Consider the following 22,068-nt stretch of genomic DNA (forward strand, 5'->3'; position numbering starts at 1 on the left):
CCTTGGACATTGAATTGTTTATTGATGAAAATATTTCTTCTGTAAAATATCTTATGTTAAATAAGTAAATCAAGTCCATGCCAAATAGGAGACGGCAAACAAAATTGACTTGAAAATTACCACCAAAAAAAACCACAAAAACTTCTCAACCTAGAGATCACTATGCAGCCCAGGCTTAATGCAATTACAGTCAACCCCCCCCCCCCCCCTCCCACCTCCTGCCCTCACATCTAAATGCCTGGTTTTTCACAAATTCTGGTATTCTGAATGTGTTTTTAATGGTAAAAAATAGTTTAGAACCTTTTGGACCGCATGAAACATCTAGTTTTGTGAGAGTTTCCGGTTTTTAGAGTCTGGTATTAGGAGAGCTGCCTGTAATTACCAAACTTGTACCTACACAATCTTATGAATGGCTGTGGCAGTCAATAGTAACAGTAGAACACGTTTATAATTCATGCGGTATTAATTTATTACAATCAAGAATGAATGAACAAATACCAAAAGATTAAATAAAAAAAGAGAATAACATTCGATAAACCAAATATTTCTACATCATTTAAAAGAAAACAATGTTTTATCTATCCTGAATAATATTGTATAAAAAGGTACTAAACAACTACTGTATATGGAAACATTTACAATTGGTAAGGGGTACAAGTTTAGCACCCTGAAGTTCTTAATGAGGTACTTTTACAGATTACACCAAATACTAATTTATCTTTAAAAATCTAATATTTTAGGTTTATACAGAAAAGAACATTTTACAGAACTTTTGACAATCATTTTTCCCTATATTTTCTCTTGTTTTCCAAAAAAGTTAAAATTAAAATCATAAAAAATGTGATGTGCCTATATATGGACATGGTGATGTCATATCACTACCATATTTAGGCACATCACACTTTTTTTTGTCAAACTAGTTTGATAGTGTAGACAGAGCTTTATACCCCTTTCACATCCCTGGCAAAACTCCTAGTAGGTTTACACACACTAGGTTACACACCATGCAAACACAGGTGTAGATACTCCAGTGTGAATGCAATGTAAAAGGGGTAATATTACAATAGGTACAGGTGTAGAAACTCCAGTGTGAATGCAATGTGAAAGGGGTATTATTACAATAGGTACAGCTCATTCAAAAACATTTCTATTCAAAACATTTAATATTTAATATCTTTAAATACAGCAATAAAAATAATAATAAAAAAGATTAATGATTTTAAATCTTAACATATGATAAAGAAGATTAAAAATTAATGTATTATTATATAATATATTCATAAACAATCTATTTCATATCTTGGTATTGACATGAAAATTATAGCCAATAATTTTCTAGTGAAAACATGACTAATAATATGAGCTCGGATTCAAGACTCGTACAAATAATTAGAAGGATGATATTGAGTATCATTGTCTGCCATAGTATGTATATAAACATATTTCTCTGAATTGCAAATAGACCATAAATTTAATACATATATTAGTAATCACTACTTTAAACAAATTTACAAACAAACCTCTAGATTTAATAGTAATTGCACAAAAACAATTCATAAATTGATTGCATTGATTGAAAAATAATAGAATAACATATAGAAAAAGGGCACATTTGCAAAATGAGGACACTTTTATTTTGTATGTCACTGGGTTTTTTTTTTCATGCATCCAACAGGGAGAAATTTGCAATGGATAAACTGAAAATTCTCATTTGAGGTGTAGGGAGTGGAGTTGAAAGAGTTGTGAGTTACAATCTGGATTGAACCATGGACCTTGGGATTGGAAGGCAAGCATGTTAACCACAAAGCTACAGATATAGCACCATTTTTTAGGTGTTGCTAAATTTTACATTTTAAACCTTGGGTTCCTTTTTAAATATCAATTATACAATAATAATTATTTATAATAATATATTCATGACAAATTGTAAAACATAATTTTTATAATACCTTTGGTATACTAATTATATAAAGAAAATCAAATAAAACTTAATACTTAAAATTATATTGCAACTTTATCAAAAATCTGGAATGCTATGAAAAACAAATTTTACTTAGAACCGTACCGAAGTTTTTAGATGTACTATCACGATAACATGTACCATATTAAAAAAAACATTAGATAATGTATACAGTTAATCATGATGCATTACGCTGACATCTTGTTCAGGATGTTCATTTATGGGTCAAAGGTCAAGGGTCATGAAATCATCAATATCTAAATGCCATGTGGTATAGTGTATTATTTATCCTGTATAGATTAGAATACTATTATACTACTTTTCTATTTTGTATTTTGTCCTTAAACTTTAGAGTGGAAATAAGCACATGTTGCACACCATACGTGCTGTATGCATTTATTGTACAATATAAAAGTGTTTGTTCCACTAAGCACAATAGAATAAGAATGTAACAAACAGCTGCTCAACTCACAAAAAGTATTTAACTTAAACAAATCATCGTTTTGATAGTACCCCTCACTAAAACAATACCAATTTAAACATACAATTTGTGAGAATGTTTTGTCCAGGTGTCACATGGCCAAATGAAATATTCTGCAAACAAGCCGCAATAAATATGTATTAATTATTAAACACGTATTCTACAATATTAATTACTATGAAATGAATTAGAAAAATCTGTGTAAATAATTTCTCTTCTGTATAGTAAATAAGCTTACATACTTATTCAATCTGATTTAATATTAAACAATTGTTTATGCACATAGCACACTTTCTAGCATAATATAAAATGATCCATATTCTAATTCTAATTAAATAGTGAATCCCTTTATCCTTCTATGGTGCTCTTATTATAATTCGCACAATTAAAAAAACATGGCTTTAACGAACTACTGTACATTTTAAATATGATGATAATTGGTCGCATTTTAGACAAGTCTATGTGTCTCAGAGGAATTTTCTAAAGCATCACCTATGCCTTTTAAGCTCTGTCTACACTATCAAAATTGTTTGACAAAAAAAGTGTGATGTGCCTAAATATGGTAGTTATATTCCCAAATATGGTAGTAATGATGATACATCATCATATCCATATATGGGCACCCATCACATTTTTCTGTTACATCCAGTTTGGAGTGTAGACAGAGCTTTCCACACTATATCTACATTAATAACAATTGAGTATGCTCAATGCTCTGTAGTACATGTATGCAATCCAATAATGGCAAATGAATACAGTAAGTAAAATACTGTAAATGTTCCTTTAAAAACAGTGTTAAAAATGGGTAAATTCTTCATTAACCAACATCCGACAACTATTAAGAAACACTATGTATAACAGGGAATATTATTATCAACAACCACCCCATTACAATAATGTTAACATGGTGGTGCATTCACTTGGAATAAGTATGCAATATGATATTTAAACAGTGTGTATACTAATTATAGTAAAATTGATATTCTTTAATGATAATCTTTATAAATTTATCATCAACCTTCATGACATATTTAGACAACTTTTTCATCATTGAAATTTGAGTTTAAAATATTTACATATAATATTAATCTTTTTAAATAAAAAAAATGAATTCAACATGTGGAAATCTACCCAATGAAGAAGAAAAATTATAAATGAATCTATTTAAATAAGAACTAACTGTATTTATAATTATATTTAAAGAAAAATGAACAAAATAAAGTAAAGTAAAATATTGAATCTATTTCCTTGTGCAAAATTGTACTTCTTTATAATTTGTAAACTCAAAGGATAATGCATAATTTAAATAAGGGAATACACCCGACAGGATGCCTAACCCATAGAAGGATTTCTTTTGTCAGGTACTAGGTTACAGGACTGAAATGGCCAGGAAACCTAACCCTATTAGAGCATTATATGATGCCTTTAGTGAGGACTATGCAAATAATAGGATCCAATAAATACTGAAGCCAATAAAGTACAAGGTACAACCATGGAGAAATAGTATTTATTATTTCTCCATGGTACAAGGAACCAGGTTTTATTGGGAACTGTTGAACAGAACTACATTGTACACAGTGGATTCATATTTCTTATTTACCCTAACATGATTTGAATGCCTTAAATCAAGACGTCCATCTAAAGATACCACCTGAAAAACTTTTGGGCCCAGATTTTGCCTCCTGTTTGGATGTAGACCCTACTAATAATAATAGTAATATAGTAAGGTTAAGAATTCAATGAATTTCTCATTTAATTAATCACTGTCTATTGTGATCACTTACATCAAGTGCTATTATTAGCAGTTAATACAATGTATAATAATAATGAATCTTGATTTAAGACGTCTCATTAGCGCTTTAATACAGTAATTACCTATATTGTAAGCAGCAAGATAGGCTAATAAATTCAAATCATAAGCCTGAATCATTAAGTACATTGTGTTCTTGAGTTGTATTTCATTTTACCTTAAATACGTTCCTTGTTTTAATTACAGATTTATGATTTCAAATTTGAATGATCATAAAAAATAATTTTGACTATGTAGCATGCTGATACATACAGTAGCGAATATATCCATAATAATCTTCTGGGTCAAATGAAGTATGAATAATACTTCCGGCGCGTCTCTCCAAGGTTGGTGCGAGCGTGGATGTCTTGGGACGAATCTTCGGTGATTTTTTAAAGTAAATAAAAAAGTAAACACACCAAACTTTCACCTCGAATTTCATAAATCTATCTTTTCTTTATCTAGAAAAAAAATCATAAAATAGTAGTTTAGTAAACATAGACTATAATAACATAATTAAATAATTAATAAAATATCCATTAATTTAAAGTATTTTTAAATAATAATATTCTTTTAAGACTGATATATAAAAACATATGAACATGGAATCTTTTTGGATACAAAAAAAAAAACAGAGTTTAGGAGATTTTTAAACAATTTTTTTTTTTTTTTTACTATACATACTGTACTTCCTGGATTGTACATCATTTATGAATAAATAGTATTCCAAAATTAGAGTGAATGTGAAAAGTCATTTAAGGTCGAAAAATAATTAATTAGTAGGGTACAGCTAGCAATTACAAACTACACAAGTTAGTAAACACCACTGTATTATTAATGAAAATTGGTTGTTAACATTTCATCTATAAATAATGAATTCACCGTTGAAAGGCTACGTTTTAGTCACATGTTTAAATAAATTACATGCCATTAATTTATAAATGCACAGTAAATTGTAATTCAACAACATTGTGGTAATGCATTATATTTTGCTGTTTAACACAGTACAAAATTGTTAGAAAACAATAAACTTATCTATGTTGTATCATTATTTATAATTGAATATTATTTTTTGTTAATTAAATTTAGGTCAATTATCAATGATAATAATAGTAAGTAATGCACATTTGTCAATTGACTCACTATACGACGACGTGCGTCAAACCTTAGAAATACAATGGAAAACCGCTGCGTAAAAACAAAGACATTTTGACACATTGTGACCATGTTTTTCATGATTTAGTGAGTGGTATGTAAAGTCAGTGACAGACATTTTACACACCATTGTTCATTGATATTTATTTAATTTTGGATTTACATAATTTTGGATGTACCATCTAAGTTTTTTGATGGACCCTGTAAATGGGTGGTTTGGGTCATAAAGTGGGTCAAGTGCATAATATGTAAAGAGCGAATTTACATATTGATAACTCACTTTTTTTTTATTTCAGGACTGATCAGTTTAATATAAACCCCAATTTAGGCCATGAATAAGATTGAATGCTAAACTTTGGGTATAATCCCATTCCCCATTTTTCATGAAATTTTGTAGCTAGGGCCTATTATATTAATTATTTTTTTCAGTATGTTCTGTTTCATAGACCACACTACATATTGTTAGTGTCACCGGTAAAAGGTTCATGGTCAACAAATAAATAAATACAGTACAAATAAATGTACAGATAAAAATGTACCATTTGTATCTAGAGTTGGCTTCAAAAACTGTCATGTCTTCATCATCTTCCTCTTGATCTAATGGTGCCATCTCAAGATGATCAGAATTAGTCGTCAACACTCCATATTTCCTTGTTTTTCTATTCCTCCTCAATCTGAGATGAAGTAAAGTATTCAAATATATTATTCTATAGTAATTCCCTTAAGCATGATGTGCCCAAATATGGTAGTGATATGCTTAAATATGGTAGTGATATGACATCATCATGTCCATATATGGGCGTATCAGATTTTGTTGTCACATAAAGTTTGATAGTGTAGACAGAGCTTTAGGATGTACATTATTAAAACCAAAGATAACAAATAATTTGGAAATATATCAGGAGACTTGTGTCAGTGGTATACTAGGACTTTCTTTATTCTATGAATTAATGACAGAGCAGGAGATGTACAGTTATTGGTTAGGTACAAATTCAGATAATACTGTAACAATCATGTGATTCTGCCTAAATAGGAGGTGAAATGAGCAATATACTAGTTTTTTTTCTTTATATGTTTTTTTTTATAGCACATGTGCTATGGACTGTTTATGTACTGAAATAAAGTAAAATACATTGGCTCTCCCAACATTAGACTCTCTGAAAAACTGGAAACTCTCCCAAAACCAAACTTTTCTAGAGGTCCAAAAGGTCCCAAATCCTAAAACAAGATATTAGGCCAGCCAAAGGGTGTCCGGTATTACTAAGGAGAGTTGACTGGATTACAAAATACTGATACAGATACACTGTATTGTCATTTTTCCTCCCAAAATCATTTTTACATTAAAAATAGCATTTACAGTACTAGTACTTTACAGTAATTAGCATACCATTAATGAAAGTATCTATCAAAGAAGCTTTTACATATTCTTCTTTTTATTTTTCGCATCACACACATGGACCCTCCCATTTTCCTACCAGTGTTTAGACCTCTAATTCAACAAAATTAAAAATTAATAATACAGTCACAATTTTAACACTTTTATTAACTTATACGCCATTGATTGTAGTACGATCATCTGCAGTTTATTTTACCTTTTTTCGTTCCCTCCCACGTTTCCTAAAAAAAACATTTCAAGAAAAAGAGGCACATTTTCGTCGATAAATTATCATATATCTTATACACATCCCTACTAGGCCTAGGTATTATATTTCCTAATTATAAATATATTATTAATGATATTTAAAAAAATATGGTACCTAGATCCTGAACCTACCTGAGAGTTCTATAAACAAAATATAGCAAAGCAATCACAGTTATTGAAAACAAAACAACAACCATTCTTTTTAAAGTGCCTTGCGATGTAATTCCATTAATAATTCCTGAGGCTGTAAAGTTGTTGGATTTCTTGTTATCCTCATCTGAGTTCGTGTTGTTTTGTTTTGTAGTAGGTTTAGGCTCGGTGGAAGGGGTCGGGTTTGTGGTCTTCGTGTCTGCTGGCACATCGTCATTATTATCTCGTTTATAAACATCGCGGTTAACACGTCCATTTTCCTCCGCACCGATGTGCGATAGGCCTAACTCTTGTCGGAGGCTTAGGCCTAGACCATATTGTGTCGAATTAGTAGGTTGGATGCACGCAAAAAAACAAAAACAACAACTAAGAAAAAGTACAAACATATACGTTAACCGTTCCATCTTAATTATAACGGTAATATTATGAAAAATGAAAGTAAATACGTGATTTTTCTTGAACCAGATGGCGAAACAATTTCACAGGCTATTAAATCCACATCTCTCTTTTATTGCAATAGCGCCACCTAGCGACAATGACCATCACATGACGCAGATACACCACCTACTAAAGATGATGATGCCAACATTTTAATTAATATTCATACGAATTTAATCCAATCGTCTTTTTTAGTTTTTACCATTTGTTCAGTATAAGGGCCAACTCCATAGAATAGTAATAAATAAATAAAAAAGATAAACGGAAAATTCAACATGTGACCATGAGAATATGAATCATCATGGCATTCATTAGCTCTACGTGTCTACAACAACGTGGACACAAATAAATCATGTATTTAACGTATAGAACAACTAATATTAAAATGCAGTGACTTATTTTATATCACTGTACTCCACTAGCACCAAATTGGGTCCACTTGAGCACAGTTTATTAACATACGAAACGATATTAACATTTAGTGACTTTATTTCTGTTATATCGCTGTGCTCCACTGGCGCCAAATTGGGTCCACTTGAGCACAGTGCGCATACATACATACGAAAAGCTCAGTGTATTAGATACGAATGAGATATATACTGTATTAAAATTTAGTGACTTTATTTCTATTTTATATCACTGTGCTCCCCTTGTGCCAAATTGGGTTGTCCACGTGAGCACAGAGTATTAACATACGAATATATTTAAATTAGTGACTTATTTTTTCTATTCTATATCACTGTGATAGTTGAAATTGTAACATTATCATAATTATCATAGGTGGTGATTATGTATAGTAATAAGTATAAGTGCAATTCTGGGCTCTATTTTCATTATTAGCTCTGCCCCAACCATGGTGGGCTAGTACTGGAGACTTAATATTTAATTTCATTTTCAATGAATAGGTGTACTTTTCAGTCTTATATAGTTTGTTTCATATAATTTCAAATTATGTAGTGCCTTTTTTTTCGGGCGGGAACCTATGCAGCTCTATTTTTCAAAATTATCTTTGCTCAGCCCCAAGCATGGTGGGGTACTGAAGATTCTTATACATGTTTAAAAAAATAATAGATGTCATTTTCGGGGACCTTGCAGCTCTATTTCACAGTTTGATATGCCATGCGTTGTTATTCAAAAGCGTTTGTACAGGTGTATTATGGGGAAGATGGTATGTTAGTCATTCGCGGTCAACACGCCACACTGTTAAATTTGATTCTGTTAATCTTTACATTAAAAGATTGTTCAAATCATGTAAATAAAACATTTTACGGCCGGGAACCTAGCAGCTCCTCTTAGTTTGCAAAAGTAATCTCGAAAAGAACTCCATGTGGAAAGCCATGCAACTTTGTTTCTGATTTTTAAAAAGGTCCACTTGTTTAGGCCTGACATTTAAAACCCTAACAATATCTCTCTTTCAAAATAAAAGAAAAACAATATTCATTATTTTCCATTAAAAAAAAAATATTAAAAAAAAATGTCCGTAGAGGTTCGAACCCAATCTACTAGAGCTGCAGAGTGACCACCCAAACCTGAGCATTACCAGTTACGCCACAAAGTAGTACATGAATGAACAGCTGATAATAGTCTATTTATACGTGTATTACAGTACGTAATTCATCATTACGTCATAAATATCCTATTAACCTTGTAAAAAACCAAAATGACCAGTTAGCTCAGTCGCGCCTGAGCGTCGTGTTGACAACACGTATGTCATGGGTTCGATTCCCATAGTTTTTAATTAATTATCATAGGTGATTATGTATAGTAAGTATGAGTATAAGTGCAATTCTGGGCTCCACCGGTGCCAAATTTGATCCACTGGACTAGATACCGTAGTACTACAGTATTTCTATTTTCGAAGTAAATAAAGGCATAAATGACGCTTCTTGGAGAAGTAGAGAGAATGCTCCATCGTCAGAATGACGCTCTCTGAATACCTCAATCTGCTACTACCGGTTGAAAGTTTTCGTGTTTGCCGCCCTCTATTTTAAAAGGCGCTCATTTTTTGCTCACAGCACGCATCATTTTTCTCATCACGCAAGGAAAGCCTCACACACAAGCGAGTCAGAATCCCAAATAGAACGAGCAATTAAAAGAAGAAAACATGTTTTGGGGTAAGTTCTGAGCATAGAAGTTGACACTAAATTATAGTTTATTTGTTTAAGAAAACGGCAGTATTAATAATTTAATATTTGTTAAGCTATATGCGATTATATTTGAGTGGATTGGTTTGTTGCTCTCTCAGTCTCAGCTTTATCAGCAGTATGGCTTCGTTTTTTTGTGGCTGGATGATGAATGATAAATAAAGGCGTTACTGCACATGCACACAGAACAACAGTAGTGTGGGCGCTGGGAGGCGGGTTGTGTGAGAGTGATAATCCGTGCAGCTGCTTCTCGGCTTCTTTGTTGAAAGAAAACCTAAATTGCTGTCTTGAATTTTATGTGATCTAGGCTTAGCCGGCCTGTTCTAAATTAAAACTATGTTTAAAAAAAACAGTAGTTTCTGCTTTTCGAACACATGTTATCCATTTTGATTTAACTCACAGTTAAATTCTGACATAATCTAATAATCTGTTTCAGTCAATCTTATCAAACCATTTTTGGAAGTCGATTGTAAGAGATATGCGACAATGTTGAAATATTGTGGCGGCTTGTTGATACGACTAGTAATTTCTTGTAATATAAAAATAAAAAATTCATTCATTTCTCTATTTTGGATAGTACATTCATATCTCTATTTCGGATAGTACATTCATATACAAACAAATCATACAAAAAAAACAAGAAGAGAAACAATTACACCAGAAAATTAACAATATAAGCAACTTCCACAAAACCAACCTACAATATCCTAAAAAAACAATTTGCACCTACGCTGATGTAGGTTGGATTGTGGAAGTACGGTTATTATGGTTTGAGTCCGACTATTGCAACTGTCATGAATTCTTTTCTTAAAGCTATGACCAATGTCGAGTTGAACTGCTATTTTTATTAATAAATTTGGCTGCTTGCATTTGGTGAACATGTACGATTGATAAATTCAGTAACATTTTCATAAATATTGTAACGTTTGCACTGATTGGAATGTAACTATTTAAAAAATTGACCTGTACACGGCGGCGTTAAAAAAAATGCAAAAAAAAAACTAATAGTAATATTTCACTTTCACAGGTCTGTCAATAGAGGGTGGTAAACACTATTCACAAATAGTAAATGAAACCTTTAACGTAACAATGGCTGCCCTTGAAACAAGGGAGTTTTCCGGTGTTGGTAAGTATTTTTTTTAAATATTTGGTAAAACTATACCCAACCTCAGAATAAATTTCATGGGAGGGAGGGCTTTTTAAAAAATAAAAATTTTTTTTTTTTCTGTAACTACTATATTGTATCAAACTAGTTTGACAAAAAAAGTTTGATGTGCCCAAATATGGTAGTGATATGACATCATCATGTCCATATATATGGGCACATCACATTTTCTGGTCACATAAAGTTTGATCGTGTAAACAGAACCATTCTAAAACATGAAGAAATGAATCCCTACTTACCTTTTTAACTTCAAGAAACCATTTATGTAATAAAATTGTTTATGCTTGCAATAAACGAATGTTGAGGTTTTAACATAATATTTAGTTGTTTTTTTTTCTGATCATTTAAAAAGAAAATCAGGGGATGATGATGATTAACAGGTGGTTTTTTTTTGCCTTTATTAATATATAAACAGACCATTCAATGTGTTAAATATGTTTTAAAATCTGTCTCAAATAATATTTATGTTACAATTAATTGAGCACAATATTACTGTACATTAAATATCAATGAATATTGGTTTTTGTAAATTTACAACATTTGAACAAAGTAATGTGCCATGTGTAGTCGCAAGGTCAAGATTCTCTTCATTCATACTTTATTTAATACGTAGGTCCAATGTGAACATAATGAACCCAGCACATAAGTTCAGTCATAGAGATATTATCTCTATGGTCCAGTGTACACATTTGAAGGCTAAAGCTTTGTCTACACTATCAACCTTTATGTGACAACAAAATGTGATGTGCCCATATATGGACATGATGATGTCATATAACTACCATATTTGGGGATATCACTACTATATTTGGGCATATCACATCTTTTTTGTCAAATTAGTTTGATAGTGTAGACAGGGCTTTACATTGGCTGAGAAAAGAGAATAGAATAAGAGAGAAAAATATTACTGGGATGTAAAATTATAATAAATATCAACATAATACGTTTAATATTTATAGAGAAAAGAATTAGTAATGGCTGCCATATAGTGTGCGACTCAGGGCGTTGTGTTTAGCCATTTCACTTTACCATACAGTATTCACATGTGCAATAAATTTGCATGTGTAATGTGTCACGCATCCTAGGCATGGCTATCATATTTGTTTCTGATTGGCTGATTGCAGTCATCGTTGCCTGGATGGAATCACTTGATGTGAGATATGCAGTAAACTGGCAGCTTGTGTTACAACAGTGTATTAGGGATCATCTCAGAAACTTCCTCACAAGTGGAAAAAACACATGCTAACCATTTTTGTTAACAAAGGCTAGCTGGAAGGAAGCATTTTGTTAATTCACAATAAAACACAATGAAGTTTATAACACTGTGTGTATTATACAAGGGTCATATGCAAATTTATTTAGATTGGGAATAATTGTATGGTTTTGGAACAAAGACTTGTAGCTATCTGATGTATTGTAACACTCTACTAACTGTAGTGACATTGTGATGTGATTAATGACCTATTCAACATGAATAATGCAAGCTATTAATGTCTCGGTCTTTATGCTAAGGGTCTGTTTCTGCTGCATAACGCAATTTAACCGGTTATTTTAAAATAGATTAAAAATAGATAACAATAACAAGACCGCGTTTCTGCTCAATTTGTGCTCCGAAATAACCGGTTAAATCTATGGGTGGTCGTCGAGCAAAACGTCATCATTACCCAAAATGCAATACACTCAGACGGAAGTAGTAAGTTGGCTGTTTGTTTACATCGACATCAGTACACACGTGTGTGATATCATGTTGTCTGCAGGTCTACAATTTTGTTTTTTGTAAAGCCTACTTAACATCGCTAATAAAATTAATTCTCATGGCACCTTCAATAACATGGGGAGGGTTGTGCAGCGCCCGATCGCCTAGGATAATTATTATCTAGCCTAATTCCTAAAAAAAGGCGATGTCACACGGCCCTTCCCACGTGAACGACTGTTGTCTTTCGCGAGCGCGGTCCTACTAAACACCAAACGGAAACAAAAACGAGACTCAGAATGTTGCAATACCTACCAAACGAGAGTAGATAATTGTTAATTATTATGAAAACCCAACTTATATAGCAAAAAATCGTCCGAATTTATGTTAAAAACGATGAGTTTAGCCGGGGTTTAGCCACAAAAACTTAAATCAAACGAGAGTATCCAAGTCATAGAATATCGCACGCACATAGTGCCTTTAATAGAATAATGAGTATTGAACATTATTTCGTATATTTATGTACTAACATAAATAATAACACATTTCTATGCTTAATAAAATCATATTTAATATATTATCAAAGGCTCTGATAACCTTTGTTTTCGGTCGATGTGATGTTTTTCTAAAAAATTATATTATGTAAAACGATCAAAGTAAGATTGTTCATTGTTCTCCTATTAAAGGCACTAAGGGCGTGCCATAAATACGCTCGTTTGGTTTCAGTTTTTGTTGCTAAATTCATCATTTTTAACATAAATTCGGACTATTTTTGCTATAAAATTTGGGTTTTCATAATTAATTAACCATTATCTATTCTCGTTTGGTAGGTATTTGCAACATTCTGAGTCCCTTTTGTTTCCGTTTTGGTGTTTCTTATAGGACCATACCCTTCGCGAGCGTGTATTAACGCCTCAAATTGTTTAGCTTGGGTAGTTCGGAACTCCACCCCGAATTCCTCTTTTACTTTCGCAAAAATGCTCTTATATATCTGTGAATCTTTTCTATTGCCTGCCATCCTTCCCCGTACTTTCTCTTCCCCCCCATAACTGAATAACATATCTTGTGATTTCATTCATCCACATGCATGTTCACTTCTTCGTTCGACTGTCAAAACCACGAGGAAAACACACATGGTTAGCGACGGTATCTGACCCGGGGTCACAACTGTCAATCAAATAACCGTTATTTCGTGTTGCAGCTAAGAATTGCTCAGCGATAACCGGTTAAACGGCGTTCTAACACCGATTTAAATGGGTGTTTTTAACCGGTTATTTTGCGCTGCCTTTTAACCGGTTACCACAAATTTGTCCTGTTTCTGCTGCCAAGAAAATGGAGTTAATTTATTCACACCGATTTTAATTTATTCACACCGATTTTAACCGGTTATTTTGTATGCAGCAGAAACAGGCCCTAAGAAATATCATGCATTACTGAATGCTGTTGTGTTAGACACTGCAACACGATCCATCCATACTAATGAGATCTGTATCAACTATAAATTAGTATTAGTGTTTAGGTTCTCTGAGGAAGGATACACTTTTATGAACTAATATGATTTGCAATCTGAAAAATTAACAATTTAAGGTTTGAATAATTTAAAGATGAAAATTTGTAAAGTAATAGAAAAAAAATAATGTAATAATACATATGATATTTTTTAACTGATTTTTGCAACTTACTAATTATGTAATGTAAAAATTGTCATTCTGACTGTAGATACCCGTTAAACATTTAATTATCTGTCCAATTTCATGTACATTAAGATCAATCCATTGAGAAATTTCAATTTACCATTTTAGTGAACTGATAATTAATATAACAAAACAACATTGCGCTGATTACTAGCTGCATTTTGGGAGTATGTTTCCATACGTGTTTGATAAAAAAAAAATGACTGGGGTAATAATGTTCAGCGCTGAGGTTTCACAACTAAATAAATCCAGGATTTTATTATTATTATTAATACCCAACATTTTTTTTTTATTAGATCCCAAACCATCAGGTCTAGCTCAAGTAATTGTAAGGCATGACCGAACAGAGTTCTTACTATGTTCCTTACACCACGGGCATCTTCATCAACAGCCTTTAAACTTGTGTTTTTCGGAGGGTGAAGAGGTTACGTTTTTTATGGAAGGAAAGGGTAAGTAATTTAATTAAAATTGTCATGCTGTTGTCGTCATAGTCAGCCAAGTCGAATATAATGTATGAATCTCAATGTAAAGTGTTGTGTATGTACAGTAGTATATTCCTATTACAGTAGTATATTCCTATCTACAGATAGCTGGCTTTCTTCTCAATCACACCCTGGATAGTCAAACACAATTCCTGGCTAGGCCAACTAGATAGAATTCTCTTGGAGTTGAATTTATAAAGCCCAGTTAAATTTAGCAACCACTGCCTGCCAGTAAAACTGAATGTGGCTTCAGCGATTAAAATTCAAATGTTTTCTTAATTTTTTTGTTGATAAATCCAAGGTTAAAAAAAAACTAGTTCAAACAATGGTCAAAAATACCCATCACCTTGGCTGAAGTTACCATAGTTGAATTTACCAATGAGAACAAAGCTTTTGTCAGGCTACACACACTCTGTAGGGAAAAGGTCATGTGACCAAGCTTGTGTAAAAAGTCCAATGCTGCTTCAAAGCAGTTGTTACAGATGTATTGTCCTCAAAAAACATGAAAAATGAAGATTAATTAAATCAGACTTCGAATAGGTTATTTGGTATTTTTATATTTATCCATTCCTGTAAAAAAAAAAAAATTGTTTTCGAATTTAACCAAAAACCATTAGCTGGCAGCCAATTTGACTATTTTTTGCTTTAAATTACAATTTTTTCAGGTAAATAAGTTTTTTTTATTCAATTCTTTGAAATTAAAATGGCATATAAAAAAATGTTTTAACTAATTTTTTTTTCAAGGGGAAAATACATCTTTAATGTATTATTATGACATATTTGTAAGATTAGATGAGACACTTAATATTATATTTATGTATAGGTATGGTACATTTGAGTGGATTCCTTAGGCCGTCATTCAATATGGATGATGGTGATATGGACTATCCTTCAATGTCAGAATCAGAGTCTGAGGAAAGCCTAGGGAACACATCAGACGGTAAGTACGAACTGTATTTTTACAAGGAAATTTCTCTACAAACAATCTGATGTTTGATGGAAGATGGAGGTGAACGAAGAAGACAATCGTTGAACCAACACTATAACATCAGAATTGTATATCATCTGTGGAGAACCATTATGACTTACCAAGATCCAGAGTACACATCCAGTTTATGTGTGCTCATCATTTAATCAAGTTTAATTCCTCAAGAAAATAATCCTGACTTTGTTGCTGTTGATCTGACAAACAAAATTGTTCAGTTTCCTGATAAAAAAATAATTTTTTCCTGCTTTAATACTGTTTTTGAATGTATTTGTTATATTATGATTTTCTTATTTCAGATTTTTTTTTTTTTCATAATTTATAATGTTTAATATGCTTGTAATAGAGTTTTATCTCAGATCTGGTCTCAAATATGTACAACACTAGCTGAAATCTAAAACACTAAAAAAGAAAAGGTAGGGCCGTTTAAATGCAAGGTTATTTTCAAAGATTTTCAATTGGCTGCAACCACACATTTCGCGGTGGTTATCCCACAAAAAGCGTTTATTAAATCCAAGACAATTACAAGATAATACTGGGTGAGTTTTCTTATCCCAATTTTTAATTTAACATTTTATATAAAATAACCATTACAAATTTTACTCGTTTTTAAAAAGGCCTTTTGTTTTAAATGGCTAGAAATCAGACCTATTATTTACCGCAATAGGTTGAATAAGATGTTGTACATATTTTGGACCAGATGGGTTACCAAGGGGACGTCCACCCTTGCATTACAAATCATATTTATTTGCTTTTCAGATGTACACACGTCTCCTATGTTCTATGCTAGAATGCGGGGACGAAATCTATATCATAAACCGAAACGGAAACGGCCGGGGTGGCGAGTTACAGAAAGCGGTAAAGACATCGGCAGACAGGATAATTCATCAAAAGTAAGGGACCCGAGATCACAAAATAGGAGCATTATGCACGGAAATGTAGAAAGACAATGGCGGAAAAGAAAGAGGCATAAGAAAAGGAGAATGGAAGACGGAAAAAAGGTGGCTGGGCAGAGTTCAGAAAAAGAGCGGGGACCAGAAACGCCAGAAGAAAGGAATTTGTCGCAAAGAATGGCCAAAGAAAGAACTAATGAAATGCAATCAGAATCTAGTAGATTAAGGGGTGGACAACAAGGGCAGGCTGCTCACACTGATACAGTAAGAACTTCACAAAGTAGTGAGCAATCTTATATAAGAACTACTAACATTCCTGCCAATGTCCATCAAGTTGATCCATCTAGAATTGCCGCCATGAATATTAGCAGCTATCCAACAGCCTTAGAATCGCACATACACCACGTTTTTCCTCCGGTGTCGAATATTCGTGGCAACTTACCTGTACACGGTGCTTCTCCTATATTACTGCAATCACAAAAAACAATGTCCCACCCGATGCAGTCTACCACAACTGAAAGTAGTTTAAGACATAATAATACTGGTAGGATACCAAGTAACCTTAATTTACCCCCCAAAATACACTCCCAACCTCATCAAATTAGCACTAGTAGTACGGCGGAATCGAGCAGTCCAATTATTGTCTCGTCAAAATCGTTACAAGTTATGTCTGTCGACCCGCCTTTAGAAGGAATGGAAACGGTAACGCCACAAATCGTGTCCACACAATCATTAGCGCCACCAGATAATAACAGCCCGCCTCCGCACCAAGGGCTGGAGGACAGTGCCTCGCAAGAAAGGAATTGGAGAGATTTTCAAGCAAGACTTGCAGATGAGGCGAGGAAGTCGCTGTCTGCAAGAGCAGAAAATGACGCAGCATCAGTTGAGGTCGTCGAGATGCCTCCAGGTAAAGACAAATATCAATAGTAGTTCAAGCTTACAATGCATGCTTAACCATCCTTGGCTCCTGATTTAAAATCCTGACTCAAGCACAGTCTATCCTCATAATCACAATGCCTTTTAGTTCAAATAGTAAAACAACGTTTAGAAAGGTTAGAAAAAAAAACCCTACAACACCTAACAACATTTTAATCATGTCTTATTCCTCTAACAAATTTGGCTATTTTATATTCTGATAAATATGTAAATATATGTATGCATTAATTTTAACTTTGATAGTTTGATATGGTCCATAATGTCTATCCTTTCAAATAATTTTTAGCCAAGCATGCTTGACATAATAATATACCTTTGATACTGAATATCTATTACAGACAGTGAAAATGACCAAACCGTAAAGCAGGAGACATTACCAATAGATATTGACCAACCAGGGCCAAGTCGTGACGTATCCATTCCCATAATACCTGACGCTGTGGGCGTTGGTGGCGTAGTAAAGTACAATAATGATGGAAATCCTTGTTACTTTGACCTAACGTCCGGGGTAAGTCTTGACATGATAAATCATTATAGTTTGAAGGTGCCCTCTATTTTGCTGCGGCATTGAGTGTGTTAAACACCCAAATTCCTAATGGCATTTTATGTATGAAAAATGAAAACCTTAAGTCAGGGCTTTAAGATTAATTTGCTTTTTAGATTAATGTTTATGCATGAAACAAACAGATTCAATTTTCTAATTTAAATTATTGTTTAATTTTCTTGTACTAAATGCAGTCTCAGCTTTGCAATGACTGGTTTCCTACAAATAAAACAAAAAAGTATTTATGTGTAAATTAATAATATATATCCTGGATTTATAAAGTGCCCAATATCGATGATGAAACTTCTTAAGAGCTGTACATACACACAAAAAAACAAATACCACGTCTTTTGTACAGTATGCTTTACAATAGGACTATGTGGCTGTGTTGTGTACTGTAGCTATACTGATGTCTTGTTCCTACTTTGATGTGATATTTATCTACACACTTATTTTAATTAGATTCTTAGATGTCATAAATTTACAGTGAACTAAACGTTTTATTTTGTTACAGCCTGATGTCGATACAGTACGGTTAGCTGAAGGCTATAATGTCTTCATCAGCAAACGTAGACTGGCCGACATCGAGCAGGCCTCGCGAGAATGTTCTCGCAACCCATGGTCATTATGTATTCGTCGTTTACTGGATGCATTTTTTGACCGTGAAACGCTTGCCATGGGCAAAGCAACTGACCACGGTCATTCTAAAAATCCAAATCGTCAACCTTTGAACCAGGAGATTATTCAAGCAATCAAAGGTGAGTTTACATTAATGTTTTATAGCTTTTGTGATTTTGTTCTCCCAGACAAAAAAAAACATTTAGGTGTCTGAAATGATCGCGTTTGTAGTTTATTAAATTTTAGTGATCAATTTAAAAAAAAAAATTATTTTAATATGAATATGATTACAAAGCATTTCTAACTTGTTATGATTTCTAAAATTGTCACAAAAAAAAAAGATTTACTTTGATGCTAGTTAGTGACTCCAACAATCACATTTTATACCAATATTTAGAAATTACAATTCAAAATTTGGAATCTTCTTTTTATGGTCACAAATCACTATCTATTTTTAGAAAAACTAAATTACTACCATCTTGGAAGGATTTGAACCTAACACCTTCAGTATGGAAAAATTGCCTTTAGACCATCATGTAATCACAAAATATAAACCCATTTGATAAGTGTTAATTTTTAATTTAAAATCAATTTAATTTGGCTTGATCTAATTTACATTAATATTACTATAGTTGATTAATATTATAATCTGTAATAATGATTGCTAAAAATAGAAAGAAAATGCAAATTTTGTCTTTATTATCTAAGCATGAACCTAAATATTTATGGGAGAACAAATCAGAAGTAAAATGCACTTGATGACTTGGTTTCAGTCCATGAACGAACATAGTCTATTCATAATCGGTATCCATTTTCTAGAAATGCACTATGCACTAATTTCATTTACCTTTTTTACAGTATGATAGTGTGTGTGTAAAAATACAAATTAAATTATTAAAATGTACAAATTAATAAAAGTTAAAAGATTATCAAACCAGTAGTTAACAGTACTCAATCCCCTGTTTTTTTAAAATGATAATTAACACTAATTTAATTTGAATACTATGAATAACAGACAGAGCCATGATTAGACCCCTGAACCAACAACACTTGCAACTGTTTAGAAACAGTAAATAAATTATGATCAAGTACTATATATTAATCTGAAATCTCAAATTGAGGAGAATTTAATTACTAAAATATGCGTCTCAATTCTTGGTTGGGGAGAAAATATGTTTACATCGGTAGAACCCTAGATTTAATACACAAATTGTTTTGTTATAATACTGCAAGAATTTAAAAAGAAAAAATATGTTGATGCCTATTGTTTTAAATTTATTGAACCAAGTGCTAAAACCTCTGTTTTGGTACATGTACTCTGCAGTATCTGAAATGTTAAAAGATGATTTATAAATGGTATATTCTGAGTGCAATGTTGTCATGGATGTGCCAAGTTCAAGTGCATTTTTCTTATGTATGTGTCATTATATATCTTCAATCAATTCCATGCATGGGTTTACCCATGTTGTAATAAGCAGTAGAAGAATTTACCAAGCAGGATATTTGCTTGGATTTCTGAACATCCAAATATATCAACTGAGATCATGGAATACAAGATGAGATTGTTTACGATGATGATCTCTAGAGTCTGCAAGCCGTTTTGTTTTGTTGTAAATGTAAAATACATTAAATTGTGATGTTTGTGAAAAAATATTAGGTTAGCATGTACTGTAAAGTAAATACTATACCATTAAATGGATGTTCTAATGTTCAATATTTACGAAGGAGCAGTCGTGCGGTGTAGAGATTTTGTTTATAGTTACGACAAGTAGTTTAATGAATCCTACAGAATGAGTTTGCAGTTTTGTTTTCAAATGTTTGTTTCGCGGTATCGAGTAAAATAGTTGACTTCAATTGTAATATGACATGAATATACGCTTGTTTTCATATACAGTACTGTAGGTTAAAAAACCGGTGTAGTAGTAGACTTTTATCAACAGATTGTAATGCTCTACTGTAAATAATTGTAGAATGCTTCTTTTTTTTTGTAAACCCACAGTTTGTGGTACAATTATTACAATCATCAATAGTTTAAACTGACAGTTTACCGTTATCAATATATTGTTTGATTCTAAGTTTCTAGTTTCCATTATTTGACTGGCCTATGATGCCAAACCGGATCTACAGGTGTACCATCATATAAGCTAATCATGTTTTGGTGTATTGTTGGCCAGTGTGATATAAAAGATTTTGAGGATAAAAGTATAGATTCTTATATTACCCATAATATTGGTGTAGCTTACAAAAATTGTTGAACTCCATGTAGCTTCAAATCAAACGGTTTGAACTTTGAGCTTATAGATAGTTTGACCCACTATGACATTTGGCTTGACACGCTACTCTTTTCTTTCTGGTAGCTTTCACACAGAAAAGATGCAACTTATTTGAGACTGACAGTAACCGAATAATAGCGGGATACATCCAAGATATCCGCCGTGTAGACCGTAGGCAGGCTTTGAAGTTGTCTGCGACTTCAATTGGCAAAGAATATCAGAATGACATTATTTGAAATTACGTTGCTAACCGTGCAAAAACTTGTTGATTAACTGTTAATATTCTTCATACATTGAAAAATATCAGTTCCAGAAAGGGCCTAAACAAATAAAGCAAATTCTGAAAATATGTACAATAGCCCCAAAATATTTAAACAACAACGGTAAACGATGACATTTTTTTTGTTTCTATAACACATTAACAATAATGCAGGTTTTCACTTGCTACAGTACTATAGAATTAGGGATTGGATTTAACATAATTATTTCAATATGTACCAACTGAGATAGTGGAATACAAGAGAAGATGCTATCATTAGATTTTTTATTGATTATGATAATTTCCAGTATCTGCAAGCCGTTTTGTTTTGAATGTAAAATAATTAAATTGTTATGTTTGGTAATTTGATTTCACATTCTGTGTAACAACAAACTACCCATGATCAGTGTGAGTGCGGTTTAGACAGTTTCAAAGCTCGACGCACTATGACCTTTGGCCTGACACGCTACTCTTTTCTTCCTGCTAGCTTTCATGCAGAAAAGATACTACAAATGCAAAGGGCATGACTGTAACCGAATAATAGCTGGATACATCCGCAATAGCCGTCGAGGATGCCATCGTCGAGTTTTGAGGTTGTCTACGACTGATAGTGCTGGAGTGTATTGGATTCCTAAAGTTTAAGTGTATGAAAAATGTACATAGTTTTTAATAGTTACCTTGAGATAGTTTTTCTTAAATATACAGTGTATTGGTTTTATTAAATTTAGAGAACACAATACACTCTGCATTTCTGTCATAATACTATT

General features: G+C 32.5%; 3 protein-coding genes across 3 annotated transcripts in view; 1 reads left to right on the forward strand and 2 right to left on the reverse strand.

The window, feature by feature from the left end:
- Positions 1-22,068, reverse strand: part of LOC144845813 (L-threonine 3-dehydrogenase-like) — a 180,571-nt gene that overhangs the window by 60,293 nt on the left and 98,210 nt on the right. The gene's annotated exons all lie outside the window — the stretch shown is intronic.
- Positions 3,569-7,671, reverse strand: LOC144845191 (uncharacterized). The gene is made up of 3 exons (XM_078702361.1): positions 7,160-7,671; positions 5,925-6,059; positions 3,569-4,691 (listed from the first exon to the last, which is right to left on the reverse strand). Coding segments are annotated over exons 1-3 (558 nt in total). The 5' UTR covers positions 7,582-7,671; the 3' UTR covers positions 3,569-4,690.
- Positions 9,628-22,068, forward strand: part of LOC144845799 (uncharacterized) — a 39,879-nt gene continuing 27,438 nt past the window's right edge. Inside the window, exons 1-7 of the mRNA XM_078703242.1 lie at positions 9,628-9,729; positions 10,787-10,885; positions 14,608-14,760; positions 15,617-15,733; positions 16,538-17,578; positions 17,946-18,115; positions 18,666-18,909. Of these exons, the coding sequence (XP_078559368.1) occupies positions 9,720-9,729; positions 10,787-10,885; positions 14,608-14,760; positions 15,617-15,733; positions 16,538-17,578; positions 17,946-18,115; positions 18,666-18,909 (1,834 nt within the window). The 5' untranslated portion in view covers positions 9,628-9,719. The remainder of the gene's footprint in view (positions 9,730-10,786; positions 10,886-14,607; positions 14,761-15,616; positions 15,734-16,537; positions 17,579-17,945; positions 18,116-18,665; positions 18,910-22,068) is intronic.

The sequence above is a fragment of the Antedon bifida genome, chromosome 6, assembly GCF_963402885.1.
Source record: "Antedon bifida chromosome 6, ecAntBifi1.1, whole genome shotgun sequence".
NCBI lineage: Eukaryota > Metazoa > Echinodermata > Crinoidea > Comatulida > Antedonidae > Antedon > Antedon bifida.